Source organism: Gopherus evgoodei, chromosome 11 (genome assembly GCF_007399415.2).
Source record: "Gopherus evgoodei ecotype Sinaloan lineage chromosome 11, rGopEvg1_v1.p, whole genome shotgun sequence".
NCBI lineage: Eukaryota > Metazoa > Chordata > Testudines > Testudinidae > Gopherus > Gopherus evgoodei.
The window spans coordinates 64,173,917-64,195,307 of NC_044332.1; the positions used below are offsets into that span (position 1 = coordinate 64,173,917).

At 38.7% G+C, this 21,391-nt stretch overlaps 1 protein-coding gene across 8 annotated transcripts in view; it reads right to left on the reverse strand.

The window, feature by feature from the left end:
- Positions 1-5,974: 5,974 nt before the first annotated feature.
- The window catches only part of SLC35F5 (solute carrier family 35 member F5), a 46,210-nt gene continuing 30,793 nt past the window's right edge, over positions 5,975-21,391 (reverse strand). For 6 of the 8 annotated variants that reach the window (XM_030580980.1, XM_030580979.1, XM_030580974.1 and 3 more), the window contains 4 exons: positions 17,249-17,339; positions 8,672-8,826; positions 7,663-7,751; positions 5,975-7,070 (listed from right to left, as the gene is read on the reverse strand). In XM_030580980.1, coding sequence (XP_030436840.1) covers positions 7,670-7,751; positions 8,672-8,826; positions 17,249-17,339 — 328 coding nt within the window. In that variant the 3' untranslated portion in view covers positions 5,975-7,070; positions 7,663-7,669. Of the gene's footprint in view, positions 7,071-7,662; positions 7,752-8,671; positions 8,827-15,230; positions 15,964-17,248; positions 17,340-19,340; positions 19,437-21,391 lie in introns of those variants that run through there. The other 2 variants (XM_030580981.1, XM_030580982.1) reach the window with 2 other exon arrangements.

Consider the following 21,391-nt stretch of genomic DNA (forward strand, 5'->3'; position numbering starts at 1 on the left):
GTTATATGAATACAGTAGCAGTGTGTAGGATAAAAGAATGGAGGTGATCGGAAAAGGAAGTGGCCATGGTCGTTGGCTAAAGCTGTAAAATGTTGAGAGCTATGTCAATGAGAACACAAGGATTGCATATTGTACATGTAACATTATGGTGACTGGCTAATTCCCCTCAGACTGAGAATACGCATTTGTATAATTGAGAAATAACTGTAAGATTGTGGACCAGTAACTGTACAAACATCTCTGCATTCTAATATCAGAGACCATTCTATTATAATACTCTATAGAATGTTCAGCAACGACTTTATACCACACTCCTTGCCAATATGCTTAAGGCACTAAAAGAATACACTAATTTTAAAAAGGGAAATAAAGGGATTGGTAAGGAAAGTAACAAATGTAGGACTAAAATTTGCCATTCTGTAAGAACCTTTCCATCACAAGAAAAATATGACGACATACCAACATCAGATGCAAAGGTGGGATCCCTAAACTGCCGGTATTGCAAGTGCAGATGTTCATCTGGCCAAGGCTGAATGCAACCAGGGTCACACTATTAAAATCTAAGAGAACCCCAGTAGTGTCAGTCACATGGCTACAGGCAGCCAATGTAAAGAAAACAGTTGCAGGCGCAATACAATCTCAGTAGCATAAACCAATGAGCAAACTTCCTGCTGCATACTGAACTAAGTATAAACAGAGCAGCCATACTGAGAAATCTGTGAAGAGGGACATGGGGCTCAAGTCCATGAACCCACACACACTGATGTTGATACTGATGATAAATTCTACTGAAAAGGATAGGATCCTTTACACCACCAATTTAGAGCCCAACATTATAACAACTGGAGCCAAAGACACCTAAGACTCTAAATAATAAAGTTGCTATTGTCTTGGGTATAAGAGAATAACGGCTGGAGTGAACAGTTAGAATGCTAGGATCATGGCTGATACTATGCAAAATCCTATTAAAGTAAGACTATTCCAGAGGTGTATTACACACGGAAATACTGTGTAAGAAAGATCAAGCTGCTTGTGAGAGCCTTATTTCAATAAAATTCTGACTCAAAACCCACTGGAAAACAATTCAAACCCTGCCATTTACTTCAGAGGGCTTAAATTAGTCAGGGAAGCAACTTCGCTGAAGAGAAAATTTGAAGGACAACCTGACTGTACTTTACTTTCATAGAATATCAAGGTTGGAAGGGACCTCAGGAGGTCATCTAGCCCCAAAACCCCATTGACTGTAGGGAACATATTCATGGTAACACTGTTATACTAGCATCGTGTGCTGAAATCAGAGTACATATTTCAACTAGGTATGTGACAGAGCAGAGCTGTTTAACCCTGAATGACTAGCATAGGCATCACTGTACTACCATGGACAGAGGAGCAGCTTTGAAATCAACAGAGCAAGAGTCCTATTAATTTCAGTGCAATTTCATACAGTAAAGATGATGCACAGTACAACTATGTAGGAAAAACTGGGTAAGTATAACAGAGCAATTATATTTCTGAAAAATCAGAGCAATGGGAAAGTATATTTGTAATATCATCCTTATCCAAAGAACCAGGATGAGGGAGCTAAGTCAAAGGAAACAAATATTAAAACTATATTCAATGTTCAAATAAAACCTACAAAGGGTTGTTGCTTCATTTTCAAGTCACCTCCTTGGATACAAGCGGTTTAAGATCCTCCACATTTCCCTGAGAAATCGTGCTATGATATTATATAAAGTGCAAAGAACTAGTGTTATTGCAACACAATGTTGGAAAAAACAAACCAAAAAAACCCCAACAAAATACAACAGGCAAAAAATCTCCCAAAGAAATATCAAAAGGTAAGGTTTTCACTGCATCAATAACTCTTATCAAGCTGCACAGACTATATATTCAGTTATGCAGTACTTAACAGAACTGGTAATATAGTAAGGATTTACACTGGAAATGAGATGAAAAGGACCACAATATGGTCATATAACTCAGTTGTGCAAAAGAAACCTTAATTTCTGCTATTTTCTGATTTTTGTGTATCTTATTTCTCAGTACTGGCACTGTTTTAATGATGGGGGGTGGAATTGCACTGCATTTGCCTGTCTTTTTTGTGTTAAATTCAGAAAACAGAAAAGTTTCCAGATCACTAGTTAAGAGACACTAGTCGACCTGTGACCAGCAATGCTTGTTAATGAAAACTATACACTTATCAGATGTGCACAGATGCATGCCATGCACTTACAGCCATGAGTACCAGGTTTGTATAATTTTTGGTAGTGCCCAGAACGGGTCCAAGCAGAGGGCAGACCAGGGACGAGAAGAGGCGGGGTAGGAACTTGGGGGAAGGGGTGGAGTGGGAGTGGGGCGGAGCAGGGGTGAGAAGGGGCGTGGCAGAGCGGAGGAGAACAGGCTGGGGCCAGCTCCAAGCTCCCTGCTAATCTCCCAGGCTGCCCTAGACTCCATGTCCATCTGAAGCACGGGGCCCCAGTCCGTCCTACGGACGGGACAGTTCTGAACATATAAGCCCAAACACTGGTGGAGCTTGGCCCATGTTCCTGAATATTGGTGGAGCACAGGCAACATATAAACTTGCCACCTATGCTTACAGCCTGCTCAGGTGTGTAGCTACATAAGATCCAGGAGGGTTTTTTTCCCCTACTGTGCATTTTTTGAAGGGCATTTTCAAATAGCCACTACTTCATTACATCTAAATGAAACTTTAAGTGCCTAGCAAAATTATTCACTGAGGCCTTTTGTCTGCATAAACTCACCTTGGAATTAAGAAATTTCTCCTTGTTCCGTAACTTAAAATAGGTTCAACACATCATTCAATTAAGTTTCCCAAGCCAAAAGACTATGTAGAGACCAAGAATGGCAAAACTCAATATGAAAGAAGAATTCTTCAAAAGTTATTATAAACAATGGAAACAGTGTTATAAAGAAGTAATTTTGCAAGCTTAATGAAACCAATCAATAGTAAACAGCAGTACCTAGGCACAGTGGGGATAATTAAACAGGAAGAATGGCAATTGCATAAGGCAAGGAAACTCAGTTTTCAGGCTCTTACTATTTTAAACTTCTCATCTGCTGTGTAATAGGTATGTGATGCACATAACAGCACACACAGTATGTCATGTACCACATGCAATACCTTGGTTTTAATTGTCCTTTGAAGGGCATTTAGTATTTCAAAGGAAAATACTGCTGAAGGCCCCAATTCAGCAAAGCACCTAAATCTTTGTGTAACTATCGTGGGATTACGCAAGTGCTAGAGGTTACGTAAGTGCTTAAGTGCTTTTCTGGAGTTAAGCTAAAGTTTGCAGCAGCCACTACAAGTAAAAGAGTTAATGCAGTTTTGTATATTTAACAGATCCAGCTGAAGATAGCCAGGAGAACTAAACCCTTATTTACTCTCTACTGGACTGCACAGTACAGCGTAGCAGACTAATTGTTACTCCCATTCAACTCTTGAGTTCCAAGACTTATTTAGGGGCAGTCAGAAAATCACTTAACTTTGCTCTGTATCAGTTTCTCCATATGTAAAAATGAGGATAATTATTTAGCTGCCTCATAAGGATGCTGCGATAAATGAGTTAATTTTTGGACAGCACTATAGATGTATAGATATATATGTGGGAAATCACTGCTCTTTAAATATGCAACAACATTCAAAGTATAATTCATTTAAAATATGAGAAGATTTTTTTTTTAAGTGTATACACTTCCTGCAGGAAATAAATCAAAATCAAGACATTCCAATTAAACAGTAAAGAAAACAAGTTATGGTAGTCCATGTCAGTAAAGAGAATTCTACCAGGAGAGATAGCTTCTTCACATTACTGTAACAAGAAACTGATTCCAGTTGCATGCCATGTCATGTAAATGGCCCCCACAAAAAAATACCACAAGAAGAGTATTATATTCAACATGTCGCCACTATTGCACAAGTACCTGAGATTCAAAAGCTAAATCTCTTGTGCCTTTAACAAGCAACCATTATAGAAAGCTGCATGAATCACTTTTCTAACAAAAAAGACAGTTACTTATAAAAGATGTTTTTCTACTAAAAATCACAAGTCGGTATCGAAAATCTCATTATCTCTTATTAAATGCAGGCACAATGTAACAATATATAACTTTAGTAATACTGTACAACATATCTCTTGTAATACTGGGGCACAATTGTTTAAAAATCTACGGCCTTTCAGGGAGATAATTTGGTTTGTATTTTACATTCCACTCCCCAGAATGCTACACTTTAATAAAAAGACTGCTGAAGTCATTTATGGTATCTAACACTTTATATCATGACAATCTGATTTTTCAAAATATATTTTTTTCCCTTTTCTTGGAAAAATCAGTGAGGCAGTCCCAGCATCTGAATTTTTAAAACATATAATGTTATTTGAATGTCCTTAGGAGGCAGAAAGAGAAGATTTTCTCTTATGTATTAATGTTCATTTTTTCCAGCACAATGTATTTCTCTACACAATTTAAAACTGCTACGTAAAACTCTATAAACTAACCAAGGATTTGATGATAGATTCCACATCTTTGTCATGTTTTGTTATGTTACATAAGGATTCTGGTTCACAGTTATACGTCACAGCCCAGTACAACTATGGGTCATGGGCAATCGATTTCAAAAGTGAACCTTAGTTTTCTTCTGAAAACAGAGCAATACACCTGTTGAAAAGCAAAATTAGCCTTGCTAGGCTTCTATCTACAGATGCCACAATCCCGATCCTTCTTGCTGCTATAGAGGACATGATTTAGTGTTGAGCATTAACTAGGCAAACTTGACAGAAGCCAAATATTAACTGAAGATGTAATCATTTTTTAATGGAACAACTATTTGCATTCTATTGCCACTATGCCTTAATTAATGGCTTTTCTTAGTAAGGATTCCACTTAAATTCTCTGGAGTTATCTTGCTTCCTAAAAAGCATTTTTAATTTTTTCAGGAGAATTCTCCTCTTGCCAAACAGCCAAAATTCTACCCAAGATCAAATATAAGAATAGTTCAACTGCTGCATTTAAAGTTCCTGTCTTCTCATGGGTACTTGAGTAATTGACAGACAGAGACATTCACTTTTAGTTACACTATTTAAAACTAATCCAGTTCAGCAGAACTGAAGGTTATTTTTTATTCAGTTTGACGTACATCATCAGTATTTCTTTCCAATTTTTATTGACCTCCATTTCTGCAAGAGACCAGGAACTCTGGCTTAAGTGTTCAAAAGCAGGAGTATAAAGGACAGGTGACGAAATATGGACTTGGGACCAAAAAATGGAATTTTTGAAAGTATCTAAGTGATTTCAAATGGGACTGTGCTTGTAAATCTTTTGAAAATCCCAACCTCAGGTCTTATCTTCATGTTCCTACTTTGAAAAAGGTTGGCTTCAAATACATTTTGTCCATAGTTTAGTGACCAACCGTTATCAAATTCAGAAAAATATTTGTATTTGATAAAAATGAACAAAGAAATAAATATCTGCCTGCAAGTGCAATAGCCTGTTTTAACTTACCCTATACATTTCAATTAACAATGGTCTTCTCCCTACACCTATTGATTTTGGGGTTGAATAGATTAAAATTTTATCCTTCTGAACATTTATCCAAGTCTGTGATCTTAATACACTTCAGTTAGACTTTTTTTTCCCCCTCTTTACATTGCCAAATCACCACCATTTCCACAATTAGTATCCTTATTGGTGGGAGTAATATAGAGATCAAAGACTGAATGGACATTTATCCCTAGAAAACATCAGCTCCTCCAGAACAGGATTGAGACAAAATGGCAGAGCAGCATGAGAAAGCTTGCACTGTCAGTGTAGGTTTTGTTGTTATCTTGACTGAAAGTCCATCTGTACTCTTTATAAGCATTATAATTCACTAAAAAGACAAAATAAATTAGTAAATAACCCTTGGCAAAAGTTACCAAATTTTACTTTTTGAAGAGGGCAATAACTGTCTGCAGGATTCTTGTGAATATATTTATTAATTTGTTACCTTTCAGCACCAAACAGAACAGCAGCATTGCAGTAGGGAAGAAGACTCAGGTCACAGTGAAAAAGTTAGCCATTACACAATAATTTCCTTAGGAAAACGAAGCCAACATGATTATCTCTAGCTTTAAAATTGCTTGGAAGATTTGAGTTGAGATAAGATAGTAACTACAAAATTTAGAAGTCTACTTGATGGTTTTTTCCTCAAATAAGCAGCTATGCACATGGCATCTTGGAATTACTTACAATTTTACATATTAAATAATTTTGACTATTAAGTTTTCAAAAAAAGACTGATTCTGAATTATGAACTTTTACATCAAGTGTAAAGTCCAGACAAATTTATGATAATTACCACCTTTAAAAATACATAACCTTTTTATACTAACACTTCTTTAAAAGTTTGAGATTTTTAAACATAAAGCACCCTTTCCTATTACAAGGTTTTTTTAAAATGGGATAAAGCAATATATGTAGTGTTCCGGAAACTTGCATACATCCTCCTCCAATAGTTGCAAAAATGTACTTATTTAATAAATTAAGATATTTTTTCTAATTTCATGTGTTAATATTCAAATAGACTTTATACAAAAATGTTAATCCGTACCTATTACAAGTAACCTACATATTTAGCTTTTTTCATTTGAAAGCCTGTAAGAAATGACGACCTGCAGAATTAACGTATTCATTTTTAAAGTAATTTTTGAACAACTTGTTGTCCAGCATTTAACAAAAATGTGAAAACAAAAAATAAATCACCAGACCAGCATTTGCTTTCTTGATTATATCAAGTAATTTCAAGTTGAGTTCTATAAGGCAGGTTGGTTGTTTAGATGGCAGGTTGGTTGTTTAGATGGACTGGGATTTCCTATAGTTGTAGTGATATGCACATAGTGAAGTTGTTCGTTGATAGAACTAGATGAAGATAGGCAAATATGGGAAAAATAGAAGTTTAGTTTCAAAAGAACTGAAACTTTTTTCCCCCCAAATGTAGAATAGGCACTGAAATATGCTTCCTTCTGGACTTTCCAGGAGATTGTTTCTTCGCTGAGTATGAAACCATCTCAAAACTGAAAAAAATGAAAACAGAATTATTAATGCTATGCATTAGGCATTAATTGTATTAATTTTGATCCTATATTTCCCATTTTCTATACCTTTTCAAGTCATAGCATTAAACATATTTGAAACTGTGCAAGTGGAATGGTGAAAAATAGACTGCAAATATATTGTACAGCTGGGATATATTTTGTTTCAAGCCAAATAGGAATTATTAGAATATGGGAAAAAAATGACCATGTTTTTCTAAATCTTGCATTTCTAGTTATATTAGCTTTGCAAAATTCTACATACTCACTTGTCAGAGAGAACAGCTTTATTTGTTTATTTCAATGGAGAGTATCAATCATGATAAAGAGCGAGTGAGTAAATTTTGTACCTGCACAGGTTAATTTCCATGACTGTTTGGCAGACTGGTAACATACATGAGCTCCTTCTTTAATTCATGCAAATGAGAGTTAATAAGACAGGTAAAACTACTGAAGGTAATGGAATAATTAGCAAGTCCATTGTAAGGTGCTAACAACCTCAAGAGGAAAAAAAATTGACTTAAGAGTTTGAACGTATTCACTATACCTTTTGAAGTTTACTTGTTAAACATACCTATTGCCTATGAACAGCAGTTTTCTCCTTCTTGAGAAACACTATGCATAGGGATGAGGCTTTCACACTGCTCACTTTCCTCTGGCATTCTTAAAGAGATATCAAATTCATTTTATAATGACAGAAAATCTTAAACTGGTTATATTGTGACATGGAGACATGACTAGTGAGGATGGTAATGCTATATAAGAGTTACATATTATCTTGAGTTGTGTTCATTAAAAAAACTAAATACTTCAGTGAATTACATATACTATATTAGAGTGGTCATAATTAATATCTATAAATAGCCATTTGGTGCCTCAGAAATATAGCAAATACTATGGTAACAATACTCAGGCAAACGCAAAACCGCAAACAATATTCACTGCAGAAAAAATTCTTTTAGTACAATGGGATTTTAAGATGGTGGCTTGCCCTCAGCCCATGAAAGCTCCACTGCCATACCCAAAGTCTCTTTCCAGGCACGGTTTTATTTTCCAAACTTAAATAAAAAACAGAACAAAACAAAAACAGTTCTTCCACCCCCACTGGGCTACAAATACTAGGGATTTTCCCCTTTGCCTCTCTTGTTCCATCCTGCTTCAAGGCCTGTTGCAGGATTCCTCCTTCTTCCTTGCACCTCTTCCCAGGGCTTTTCCCAGGAGGCTCTTTTTCCCCACTGCCTCCCCTCCTAATGGACTCTTTATAAGGAACACATGTCCACCCTTCAGTTGCACCTGATTAATGAATAGAGTTGGCAGGACCCAGATCTCTGACCCTTAAAGGACAGACAACCATGTCACAGGGAATTTATAATTTTGTCTCTGCCCTCACTGGATATTAGGGCAAAGAATGGAGATAAAGAATTATACTGGTAACTAAACAGTCAATGAGGTCCTCTTAAAGGAAGGGAAGGGAAGGAGGGGGGCAAAAATACCAGGGTGTGAGTTCTGAGGCTTCTAAAAAAGGTAGGATACATACAGAAGGTAGAATGAAAAGTTAGGGAAGTTACAATAGGTGATCATACCTCTGAATTCGATGCTTTCTGCAGATAAAGGCAAAAATTCTTCTGATTCCTACCATCACTGGATCCCAGTTGTTATAATGGCATAAGAAAGTTGCAATGAAAAATGAGAAAAATACAGGGATTGCCCCTGCAAAAAATAACCAGGAAAACTGCACCTGGAAGTAGAGCATGAATATAATTTATCCAACAAAGCACGATAGTAGTTTCTTTTAACATTTTTTTTTCATTTGTGACAACTGCCATAAAATGGAGACGTGTCTACCATTGTTATTGTTAAAAGTGTCTAACTTGCATCAAGATTGTAAAGACAACTGCATTAGTATTTTATTAGCTCCTTTGTTGCTACAATAATGTCAGCATATGTGTTTAAGACATTTCCACTTGGAGAAAAAAAAATAAAATCTATTTGAAAACCGTGTCGGGTCTCAGTTCCTTTGAATGCTGACCAAGGTTACAATTTTTGCATTTTAACATTTTCTATAAGATCTCTTGGCTCATCATATCCTCAGTCACCCACTGTGTTCAATTCTCTTTTTTTCTTACCTCCTTACATTGGGTTCTCCACCTACATTTTTCCTCCCCTTCTCCTCCTGGTAAAATGGTTCTCTTTTCTAGTTTCTCAAATGATCTCGCCCTTACTCATTCACTCATGAACCTTACAAACTCTAGTAGGTACAGAACATCAAGAGAACTACATCTTCTAGCTAAAAGCTGATGTGGACCCACATTCAGGTGAGAAGCCAAACACTCCTCGCAGGCATGGAAAGAGATGTGCTGGGATTCATACTAGGGTACTGTCCTTAAACCCTCTTTTGGGGACTCCATCTTCCATATCAATCTCTGGAAAATAGGCATGCATCTCCCCTCTCCTAAATTACATCTGGATGCTGAAAAATGGAAGCACTCTGTTTCTCCACCAACCTGTACAAGTTTGATGGCACTAATCCATGAAAGTTTAATTGCCAAAGATGAGAAGGCAAGTGAATTTTCCAAGCCCTGAAACAACTGTATGGACAACCCCAGTGAAATGTCACAAAACATACCTACTCCACCTAGATTTGAATTTCTGACCAACAGTTTAGCTGAAAAATATATATTTCAGGGCAATATGTGCCCCCAAATGTCCATTTAAAGAGACAGATGTGTGCATTAAAGAAATAAAAACAAACAATTGAAGACAAAAATCCTTGGAAGTGGTCCTAGCAAAGAAGTTCTGATTTTTGTCTATCAAATAAAGCATATGAGAAGCTGCTAATTTGGGAATTAACAAGAATTTGTTCTTCCTGAATGTATATGGGGGGAAATACAGCATTTTTTATTAAGTTATTTGCTCACCTGTTTTGAAAGTGAGCCATAAATTAGATGAACAGGATTTTACCTGACTCTAGGGTAGTAATAGTTAGCCTGAGCATCTGGAATGTCTACTACATACGTAAAGCTTCAAAAAACAGAAATTACAAGGTCTGTTCCTTTTAAGAAAAAGGAAATAAAAAGCAGAACTACTCCCTTTAAAGCTTCTTTTTAGCTAGAAAAAGCTGATTAACCATAGACAAGGCTCCCCCTTGTGGAAAAAAAAAATCTTATAAAGTGATAAGAAATCTTGGTGTTTTAATGACAGAGTATGGACATCACCTCATTCTTAGGAATCTATATCTGCAGTTACTAGAATTGATTAGTGTCCACATTAATTTCTGAGACTAGCTTCAAATAATTGAAATAAATGTTTAAATGAGCTTAAAAGTTACATTAAAACATGGGGGACAGTGTGACCTGGTGGATAGGCCACTGGACTAGGACTAAGAGGACCTGGGTTCAATTTCTGGCACTGCCACTAATTTGCTGGTTGACCTTGCACAAGTCAATTCACTCTCCGTGCCTCAGTTTCTCCGTCTGTTAAATGGGGATTATGATACCAACTTCCTTTGTAAAGTATGTTGAGATGAAAAATGCATTATAACTAGTATTAATAGGTGCAACAAGTTTGACTTGTAATGTCTAAAGCATGCAGGTGTCTTATACTTTAGTGCTTTTCCCTTTTTCTCAGAGCTTCTGTCTTTAGGAGAGAGGCAAATCTTATGTCTCCCAGGGAACACAGCCAACCTGAAGCACCCAATTTCAGAGGGAATGCTCCCTTGAGCAAGTTCTATCCAGAACAGCTCAATTACAGAAGGCACCGAAGGGTAAGGAAGGGAAGAATTCAAAACTCATCCAGCCACAAGTTAAACCAAAAACAGACCCAGCCTGCCTAGGTCAAATCAAGATGGTGTTAGTTAGGTGTGAGAAAGAGACAGGCAGACAAAGTCAGACAGAAACCTGGATGGTAGATGACAGCCATGTGAAGAGAAAATGAACTAGAAAAAGTGTGCAATTTGAAGCTGAAAAGGAAGGCAGACAGAAGAGGGAAAAACCCCTACACTATTACTACCTTTCTTGGTGGCAATGTCTATGGGGAGGTGAAGGAGGTGACAGATTGCTAATAAAAGGGTAGCCAAAGGCAGACTCCAAAGGCAGCAACTGTTTTCAGTGAGGGTGAAGAGACAATAGTCAGAAATAAAAGCAACAGGAAAATCCACAAGGAGCAGGAAAAGAAGAACAAGAAAAAGGTTAGGAGGTGTTGTGCCTGAAGGATGGATAGGGTTAGGGAAGGGAGGAAAGGAGTGGATATGTGCAAAGGACTAGAATTAAGACAGATGCTGCCAGCAGATAGGCAGAGAAAGCAGGAGGTAGAAAAAGTTTAAAATAAGGAAAAGAAGAAAGAGCAATTGAGATGAGAGTAAAAGAAATGAGATTTGTTATTAAATGTTTTGGGCTTGTTAATATTATAAAATGTCAAACAGATACAGTACAAGTGTTCAGATTATAGTGATGAGTGCCATAAAAATAATTAGGAAGTTAAAAAAGACTATCTGTTGCTATTGCATTAGTGTGCCTTGCATCTGTCATGCAACATTGCTTTAATGCTGTCTCTTCCATTTCAGATGCTGCAGCGATTTTGTGTATTTTGTACTTATACAGAATAAATTCTATTTATTTAAAGGACTGGGCTGAGAATTTATTTGGGTTTATACTTCAGAGAAGAAACTGTTCCAGTTTTCTGGGAATTACAAAAGAGGATTCCTGTTCATTCAACCATTGCCGCAACTATATTTAAATAAATTGCCTCAGAATATGAAAAATAATAATTAAAAAAAGCTTGCGAGCCTTTTACACTTCAAAAGATATAAATATAATAGCTGCCTACATGCAGTGGAGTGAAATTCTTCTTGTTTTTGAGGAGAAAAGTTACTTTGGATTTACAGAAGAACTTTTCATTTATTTTTATATTCTTGGTACAAAGTTTGTGTCCTTTATATGAATTGCTTAAGTTTCAAGTCCAAGACAATTAGGCTTGTTTTGCCTAGGCTTTAGCTTATTCAAATGAAATAAATTATTTTAATTGTAGTTTCTGTACACTTAAAGTTGAAAACACCCTAAATCTGCATCCTAAAGCTGAAAACACTTTCACTTTCTTCCAAATAGAAAAGATACCATATTTTATGTCTGGTTTCACTACCATTATTCAGTTTTGAATTCAGCCATTGTGGCGACTGCCATTTCACATGAAGAAAGGCCTTTTTAAAATAGCCTACCACAAAAACATTGGCCCACCTAAAATGTCACAACAACAGACTTCACAACACATGCAGATGTTGCTGAACCCAATGTCCAAAAAATAAGATTTGGGAAAAGTCAGCCTACATAATGGAAAACAACAAAATAAAAACTGATACCAGTCTTCAGAGTGCTCAGCAGCTTCCAGAAGATGCTGTATTTTGGGAAATAGCCATTAAAAATGTTATGTAATTGCATAAAAATAAGGCAATAAAGCCAGAGGAAGACCTGCATTTTAATGACACACATGACAGTAGCAATGTTTCCTCCAGGTTTTCTTTGTACTGAGCAATCAAACTTCCCTGAGAACTTTTCTGTCATGGTTTCAGGCACAGGAGGGAGGGCCCTGCCTGTGGAGTGGAAGGAAGTCAACATCTTGGGAGGGGAGAGGGGTGTCGGGTTAGGGTGAGTGCTCTGCATGGAGACCAAGGAAATGAGGGAGTCAGAGATAGAGGGAGTGGGAGTGTCAGAGGCAGTGGGGCAGAGGAGAGATGTGGAGCAGTGGGACAGAGTGGGGGGTTAGAGTGCCAGGGATAAGAGGGGGAGAGAAATGAGTGCTCTCCCTGTGGAGCAAGAGGAGCTAAGGAGACTCAGAACAGCGGTAGAGGCAGCTGACTCCAGACACAGAAGAGAGGGGTTGCATCTCTTTTGCCAGGGTAACTGCTCCCAGCCCTGGTCCATTCTGAGATACCATGGCAGCTGCTCCAGCCCCTTTTGGTCCCACTGTCACCTCCAACACCTACAGCTGGGGAGCCCTTAATCAGCACTTTACCTCTCACAATGCCCACCCAGGAACAGAGGAATTTGTGAGTGGCATCACTTGTGACACAGAGCCTCATGTGCATGCAGTTGACAAGGAACGCTGGTCAGTGGTACATGTCACTCAAATAACAGACTATATTTTCAAGTTTTATCATGCAAATCATATTGTCCAGACATTGTGAGGAATGCAATAATATCCTTGTACATCTGAATGGTTTTCCAAGACTACAGTGACATTTCAGATGGGGATGGTCTTAGCAACAGGTGTAAATGCTCCTTTTCTAAATCAGGGCTTTTATCCGGCTGCATGATCGTGGTGAGTTTAATGTCCACCCTTGTAACGTCCACCCTTGTTGAGGAAGAGATTCTTCTCTAAGTCGCTAAATGAATTTATATCAATCATGTGACATGCAGCTCCTGGCAAGGGGAACATCTTCCAGACTTTTGATACTTTGGCCTCTAAGTGCCAAAGAGCTTAGAAAGAGCAGAGTTGAGAGTCATCCCTTTACACAGAGCAATGGTTGTGGCAGGATTAGGAGGAAGGAGTTCTGAAGCCTCAGCAGGAAAAGACACCTGCTTCTCACCACAACTCCACTTGGTTTTCCAATTGGAAAGAGTGGGAAAAGCGTTCACGTCAGGTAAAGCTGGCTCATGCTCCATCAACACACTCTTACTCCTTTTTTCCAGTAGAGGGGAAAAGTGAGAAGACGAGGGAAAAAACTTTAAAGTTCAAAAAAAGAAACAAAGCTTTTCAGTTTATTAAAAAACCCAAAGGGACATTAAGTCAACATGAAACAAAAATATGCACAAAAAATGAACACAGAAAAAGAAATAAAAATTGTTCATCAGATTTAAATTTTCCCTGTGAAAATGCTGTGATCAGCTTTATTCTCCCCACCTTTAAGTACCAGAATGGGGACAGACTCTCTGCAAGCAAAAAGAATATCTCAAAAGGACTGTAAAAAAACGCAATTTAATGAGCTACTGTAATAAGTTATCTAATGAGCTAATAAATGACTTTTTAAAATAAGCCTAAGCTAAAAATGTGGTGTAAACTGAACAACCACAAGTAACACCTAAAACCTGTGTGTTCACTCAAGACATCTCCGTGATGTATAAATTGATCCAAGTAATTTTTCTTGTGGGATCCATAAAGAATTGTTAGTGTACTTTTATCATCATCTTTGTGGTTGAGCTTTGATCTTTTGAGATTTTACAAACTACCCAGAGTCAAGTTGGACTGAAGACCCCACTTCAAAAGAAAATAAATGCCACTGAGAATGGTAGGAGTGATCTGCAACTGAGTTAATACAGGACATTTGGAATATTAATATCCATAGGTTTCTGGAACTAAATATATTGTGACATCATAGTAAGAATAAGTGAGTTCACCCTCAAAGAGCTGCCTAATGTACAATTTGGGTGACTGGGCCTACCTATATTCCTTGTGCAGTTTCAACTGAATAGAGCACAGGTGAACAAATTATGGTCTGGGGGCCGCATCTGGCCCTCCAGATGTTCAATCCAGCCCTCGAGCTTCCATCACGGAGTGGGGTCCAGGGCTTGCCCTGCTCTGGCACTCCAGCTAGGGAGTGGGGTCAGGGTCTCCCAGAAGCAGTGGCATGTCCCCCCTCCAGCTCCTATGCGTAGGGGCAGCCAAGGGGCTCTGCATGCTGCCCCCGCAGCTCCCATTGTCCGGGAATGGTGGCCAATGGGAGCTGCAGGGGCGGCACCTGTGGACAGGGCAGTGCACAGAGCTGCCTGGCTGCACCTACGCATAGAAGCCGGAGAGGTGACATGCCATTGCCTCTGGGAACTGCTTGAGGTAAGTGCAGCCCAGAGCCTGCACCTCTCATCCCCTCCTACACCCCAAACTCCTTCCCCAGCCCTGATCCCGCTCTTGCCCTTTGAGCCCCTTGGTCCCAGCCTGGAGCACCCTCCTGGGCCCCCAACCCCTCATCCCCAGCCCCACCCCACAGCCCGCACCCTCAGCCAGAGCTCTCACCCTCCCCACACACATCCCAACCCCCTGCCCCAGCCTGGAGCTCCCTCCTGCACCCTGAATTCATTTCTGGCCCCACCCCAGAGCACGCACCTCTAGCTGGAGCCCTCACCCCCTGCACCCCAACCCCCAATTTCATGAACATTAATGGCCCGCCATACAATTTCCATACTCCGATGTGGCTCTCAGGCCAAAAAGTTTGCCCACCCCGGAACAGAGTATATGTCCACTTCTTGACCTGCCTTAGACTGTTTGTTGCATTGAACAGCTGCTGCATGCCACCAATGGGTGAAGGGAATCCAGTCTACAAAGTGAGTCCGGATCCTCTGACCTGGAAATTGCTATAAATGTAAGCTGCTTTTAAATTATTGTATTGTTTACTGATCCATTTTAGGGTTTACCATTGAAACAAAAGAACTTCAACCATTTCACTGTTATTTAAGGAAAAGGAGAATTTCCTACTTATTTAACAACATACAACTGTTAGTCATTGTTGTCATTTGTTTAAATTTGTCAGAACATAAAGGAAGCTTTCATGATTTCCCTTTGATAAGCACCAAAAGCACTTAATCAATATTCATCTTTTTTTTTATGAGTACAAAGAAGAATTAACTATACAGATGAAAAAGATTATATATACACTAATTTCAAAAATTGTGAGGCATATCACTTATGCACTAATGTATGCTTTCTCTTCCCACAACAAGCAGTACTTGTGCCAGTTTTGAAAGCTATTCCAAGTAGTTAAATAGGTATTGCAGAGACAGATCAAGGGATCTCAGTTGCTATAGTTAGACTTTCCAGCAAAACGGATTAATTTGCTCCAGCAGCAGCAAAGTTTTAAGAGCCCATGATCTTAGCAAACAGAAAAACAAACCTGTAAGATGGAGAGGTTTGAATCAATTAAAACAAGAATGAAAATGAAGACAGTATATATTATGTTACTATACACAGAACATAAGAACAGCTATACCTGGGTCAGATCAAAGGTCCATCTAGCCTAGTATACTGTCTTCCAACAGTGGCCAATGTCAGGTGCCCCAGAGGGAATGAACAGAACAGGTAATCATCAAGTGATCCATCCGGTCGCCTATTCCCAGTTTCTTGTAAACAGAGACTAGGGACGCTATCCCTGTCCATCCTGGCAAATGGACATTGATGGACCTATCCTCCATGAACTCATCTAGTTCTTTTTTTAATCCACTTGTAGTCTCGGCCTTCACAACATCCTCTGGCAAGGAGTTCCACAGGTTGACTGTGCATTGTATGAAAAAATACTTCCTTTTGTTTGTTTTAAATCTGCTGCCTATTAATTTGATTTGGTGACTCCTCATTCTTGTGTTATGAGAACACTAAATCCAGATTATAATTCATATAAACAAATTAAGAATTTGGGGCTCCTTGCCATTGATAAAATACTACAGTCAAACATTCAAAAAGACAGCTAACGTTTATATGAAAATCGTGACAAAAATGATTTAATTTTAATAGGATATTCAACAAAAATTTAGACAATTTAGTTTGAGGGAATATAAATGAAAAATTGTGGATCATTTCTGTTCTAAAACAACTATTTTTGGATATTTATTATAATCACATGAAGTGTTCTCTCACAGTTATTAACTTATATGACAAAATATCCATGGCAATAAGGTGTTTGTTTTTTTAATTAGGACCTCTTCATTTAAAAATTTAATGTTTACTGTATTCATAAAATCTAGGATTAAGCCTTAAATTGTCCATCTTCTTCAGACATTAATCGACAGGTTTTTTACATCACTAACTGAATATTTTCAAGATATACAGGTCACAGAAAGGATTTTACACTATTAAGTTGCTATTTAAGGATGTTGTTACATGCTGTCCTACAGGTTTAGTTAAATGATTAGACTAGGTAAGGGAACTGAAGCGGGAGAGTTTGGTGATTTAAATTACTTTTCATTGAAGTTATATTTCAGCAAGATAAATTAAGTATGCAGTAACAAACAAGATTAAGATACATACAGCAAGGATGACAGAAAATTCAGTCTTGATAATTAACAGTAATAGGAAAATACTGTACATTGTGTACATTCAGCTTTAACACTGGCATTGCACTAAAATGCACCTACTTAGGTCTGTTAATAATGGTCAAATCTTATCAGCAATCAAGTGTACATTACCTTCTGCATGCACATGTCAGCTATAATGGACAGAGGTATTGTAAGGCTTAGCGCAAGTGTGCCTATCAGTGATGAGGTAAGAAAGCAGCCCCTAAAAAAATATAAAAGTCTTATTTAAAAATTAAGACACATACTTTAAAGTGCAGAAGAGATTTAATCAAGGTTATCTGTTAGTTAAGGTTTGTTTTAAGTGTAAAGCCATAAGGTTTGTTTTCAAAAGTCCTTTGCAGGACACCTTCAATGTGAAAGTGACTGAGCCATAGAATATATAGATATTTTAAAATAAGATATTTCATGGAATTACTGTGAATTTGAAGTAGTCTTTAGTTCACAAATTATTGGCCCAACAAAAGATCTAGAGCAGTGGTCCTCAACCTTTTTCGTCTGGCAGCCACAGAGGACCGTGGCGGCGGACAAGCATTGGCCGAAATGCCACCGACGAGCGGCAACGTCAATAGGCATCGCTGCTGACAAGCAGCGTCATCCAGAGCCATTGCTGTTGAAAATCGGCGGCATTTCGGCAGCGACACCTCTGGATGATGATGCTTGTCGGTGGCATTTCGGTGGATGCTCATCTGCCGGCCAGTATGCAGGTGCACTTAGATGCCCCGGCTGGCGCCATAGCACCCGCGGGCATTGCGCTAGGGACCCCTGACCTAGAGTAAGGCTTGCCTAGTTTGAGCCATTTTGGTATCAAGTTAACAGCACCTAAGATATTAAGAAAGGCTGTAAGTTAGACACTATGATCCATCAAGTCAATGATCCCAAACGTAAAACCAGACTTGACAACAGATACCTTCATAAGCAGTATTCTGCTTTGTCATGTAAAGAATCACTGATTTAATAACTCTGTAAATGCTTATTTTCCCACTTCAGTCAATACTGTTCATTAAACTAAATTACCTATTTATTCATGAGTCTAATGGTATTAGATGCCTGTGGACTATCAAAATCAGTAATTAGGAAGTTTTACGGGAAATCTGGGAAAAAAACAGAACTTGTCCCCTTTTTTGTTTCTTTATCTCCATCATTAAGGAACAAAGAGGGCACCAGATATATTTTTCCATTTTAATTTAACTTCCTAATTACTAGGGCTGGTCAAAATTTTCCATCAAAACTGTTTCAACAGAAAATTGATCTTTCTACTAAAAATCAAACAACCCCCGCTCCACCCAAATGACTTTCCACAGACTGACCGCCTGTTAAAAAACACAAACAAAAACCCTACCCTTTCACCCACCCCATATAAAACCCCACTACCAAATAACCCCCACACCAATAAAGTTTCTGGCTGAAAAATGCAAAGATTTTATTCAGAAATGCCACCACAAAGCCTCAACGGAGATGCAGTCCAGGTGCCTCAACACCCCACTCCCTAAGGGCCCAATTACCAGACAGACTACATCTTTTATGATGTACCGTAGTGACATTACCAAAATCAAAATTTTCTCTTTTCCACTGATGATTTTCAGTTTTTTGGCCAAAATGTTGACGTTTTCCCCAGAAAATAACCCCCTCTCCCCCAGTTACCTGACCATACTAATTACCAACTTGAAACAAGACCTTAAATTTAAGAATATCAATTTTTTATTTTATTTTTAAAAATTCAGTTAAGTCTTTCCTGTATAATTATATGGATAACTAGAGAATTAGTAGGAGTGACATCACAGAAGCTATATACATGAAACCTAATTAATTGAAAGGGGATGTGATTTTTATTCACATCACAAAATTGTTTTATTTTTGTTAACATCTATTAAACTGAAACAGTTTGAACAAACAGTTGGAAAAGCCTTTTGGGTAAAGACTCTTCAATTAAGGAAGAGAACCCCATTCCAAGCCACTGGGTCCTTTTCAGAGAGACTTCCAGCAAAACAAAGACCAACAGACTGGAGATTATATTTGTAAAGTTTGTAAAAAGAAAAAAAAAGGGCAGAAAAAATACTTGAGTGGGGTGATGGGGGGGAAGTAAGGGGAAGCAAACAAATTTTAGGCCTTGTTTATAGAGCATAAAGTAGCAAAAAGCACTCTCCAGTCCCCGAGAATTAAATGCACAAATCCAAATTTCCAGCTCCCGTTCACAACACTTAACTGGTTAGGTACTTTCTATGACCCAACTTTAAGTTATTCCAAATACAGAAGTAATTCAACCACACAGAAATTAAGTCGTACGAAGTTTAATTCAAACCTACAAATATGAAGAAACAAATAATTAAGACTCAAAATCTGTCACTTAGCTCTTCATCTTATGCATTTATGCCATTGTACGTACAATGAAAAAGTGTAATTAAAAAAGCAAAAACAAAAAACTGGTCTTGTTGGGACTATTTGCATGTTTGATGTTAACTCAAAGAATCCTAAGATTCTTTGGGTTTAGAAATTTTAGGGAGAGTTTGGGGACAATATTAGATTTCTCATTCACTGCATTGCCACAAAATCACTAGCTTAATGTAGGAGCTGAGATCTAAACATTTAAATGGTTTCAGCTCATACTAGTGTTACAACAAAAGAATATTTTTCTAATCTATACTTTGGCAATTTTTTTTTTCCAATTTAGCAATCTTGCATCATTTTTCAGCAATGATTTACTACCATGACTAGAGAGATGTCTCTTATTATGGTGTATAATATTTCAAAACGGTGTATAATATTTCAAAACATCCTGTCAAATAATTAAAATGAAAACTTATAAAAATACTAAGAGCCTATACTCTGTGATGCACCTGTAACCTTCGCAGTGTGGCTCAGTCACCCTCCAGTGACTAGGCCACTCAATTCAGAAGCCTGGCACAAAAAACGGCCATTCAACTTCTCGTAACTGTTGTTCTTCGAGATGTGTTGTTCACGACCATTCTAATCAGGTGTGTGCGCAATGCGTGCATGACAGCCGGAAGACTTTCCTCCTAGCAGCATCTGTAGGGTCAGCTTGGGCATCCTCTGGAGTTGCGACTTCATGGTTCCTAATATAGGGCCCTGCCGACCTCACTTCCTTCTTGCCGGCTACTCTGACAGAGGGGTAGGAGGATGGGTATTGGAATGGACATGAACACAACATCTCGAAGAACAACAGTTACAAGAAGGTGAGTAACCGTTCTTTCTTCTTCAAGTGCTTGTTTATGTCAATTCCAAATCAGATGACTAACGAGCCCAAGTTCAGGAGGTAGAGCGGAGTCATCCACTGATTGGAACACTGCTCTTCCAAAGGATGCATCGTCTGTGGCCTGCTGGGTGATTGCGTAGCATGTGAAAGTGTGTATGGAGAACCACGTCACTGCTCTGCACATTTCCTGGGTGGGGACCTGTGCTAGGAACGTCACTGAAGAGGCCTGAGCCCCCATGGAGTGTGCAGTGATTGAAGGAGCAGGCACCCCTGCCAGGCTGTAGCACTCACAGATGCAGGATGTGATCCATGACAAAATCCGTTAAGAAGAGACCTTTCATTCTTTCCACCACTGCTATGAATAACTGGACAGACTTTTGGAATGGTTCAGTTCTCTCAATGTAGAAAGCTAGCGCTCTGCGGACATCCAATGAGTGAAGCCTTTGCTCCCTGTCGCTCAAGTGCAGCTTTGGATAGAACACCGGGAGGAAGATGTCCTGATCGATGTGTAACTGGGAGACAACCTTCGAGAGAAAAGCCGGGCGAAGCCTGAGCTGAACCTTGTCTTTATAGAATAGCATGTAAGAAGGCTCTGATGTTAGGGCCCTGAGCTCATACACCTGCCTAGTTGAGGTGATCACTACCAGAAACGCCACCTTGTATGAGAGAGAGAACAGGGAGCAAATCGCCAAAGGCTCAAATAGCAGCCCCAAAAGTCTGGATAAGACCAACTTGAAGTCCCAAGCTGGAACAGGCTGTCTGATCTGCGGGTGTAGCCTATCGAGACCTTTAAGGAAACAGCTGGCCAATGGGTTGGCAAAGACTGAGCATCCCTCTGTGTGTGGGTAGAAGGCAGAGATGGCAGCCAAGTGAACCTTAATTGAGGACACAGACAGTCCCTGCTGCTTGAGGTGGAGAAAATAGTCCAGTATAAGTAGCACCAAGGTAAGCGTCAGATGAATGGTGCTGCACCGACCAGACTGAAAATTTCTTCCACTTGGCAAGGTAGGTAGTTCTTGTGGCGGGTTTCCTGCTGCCAAGGA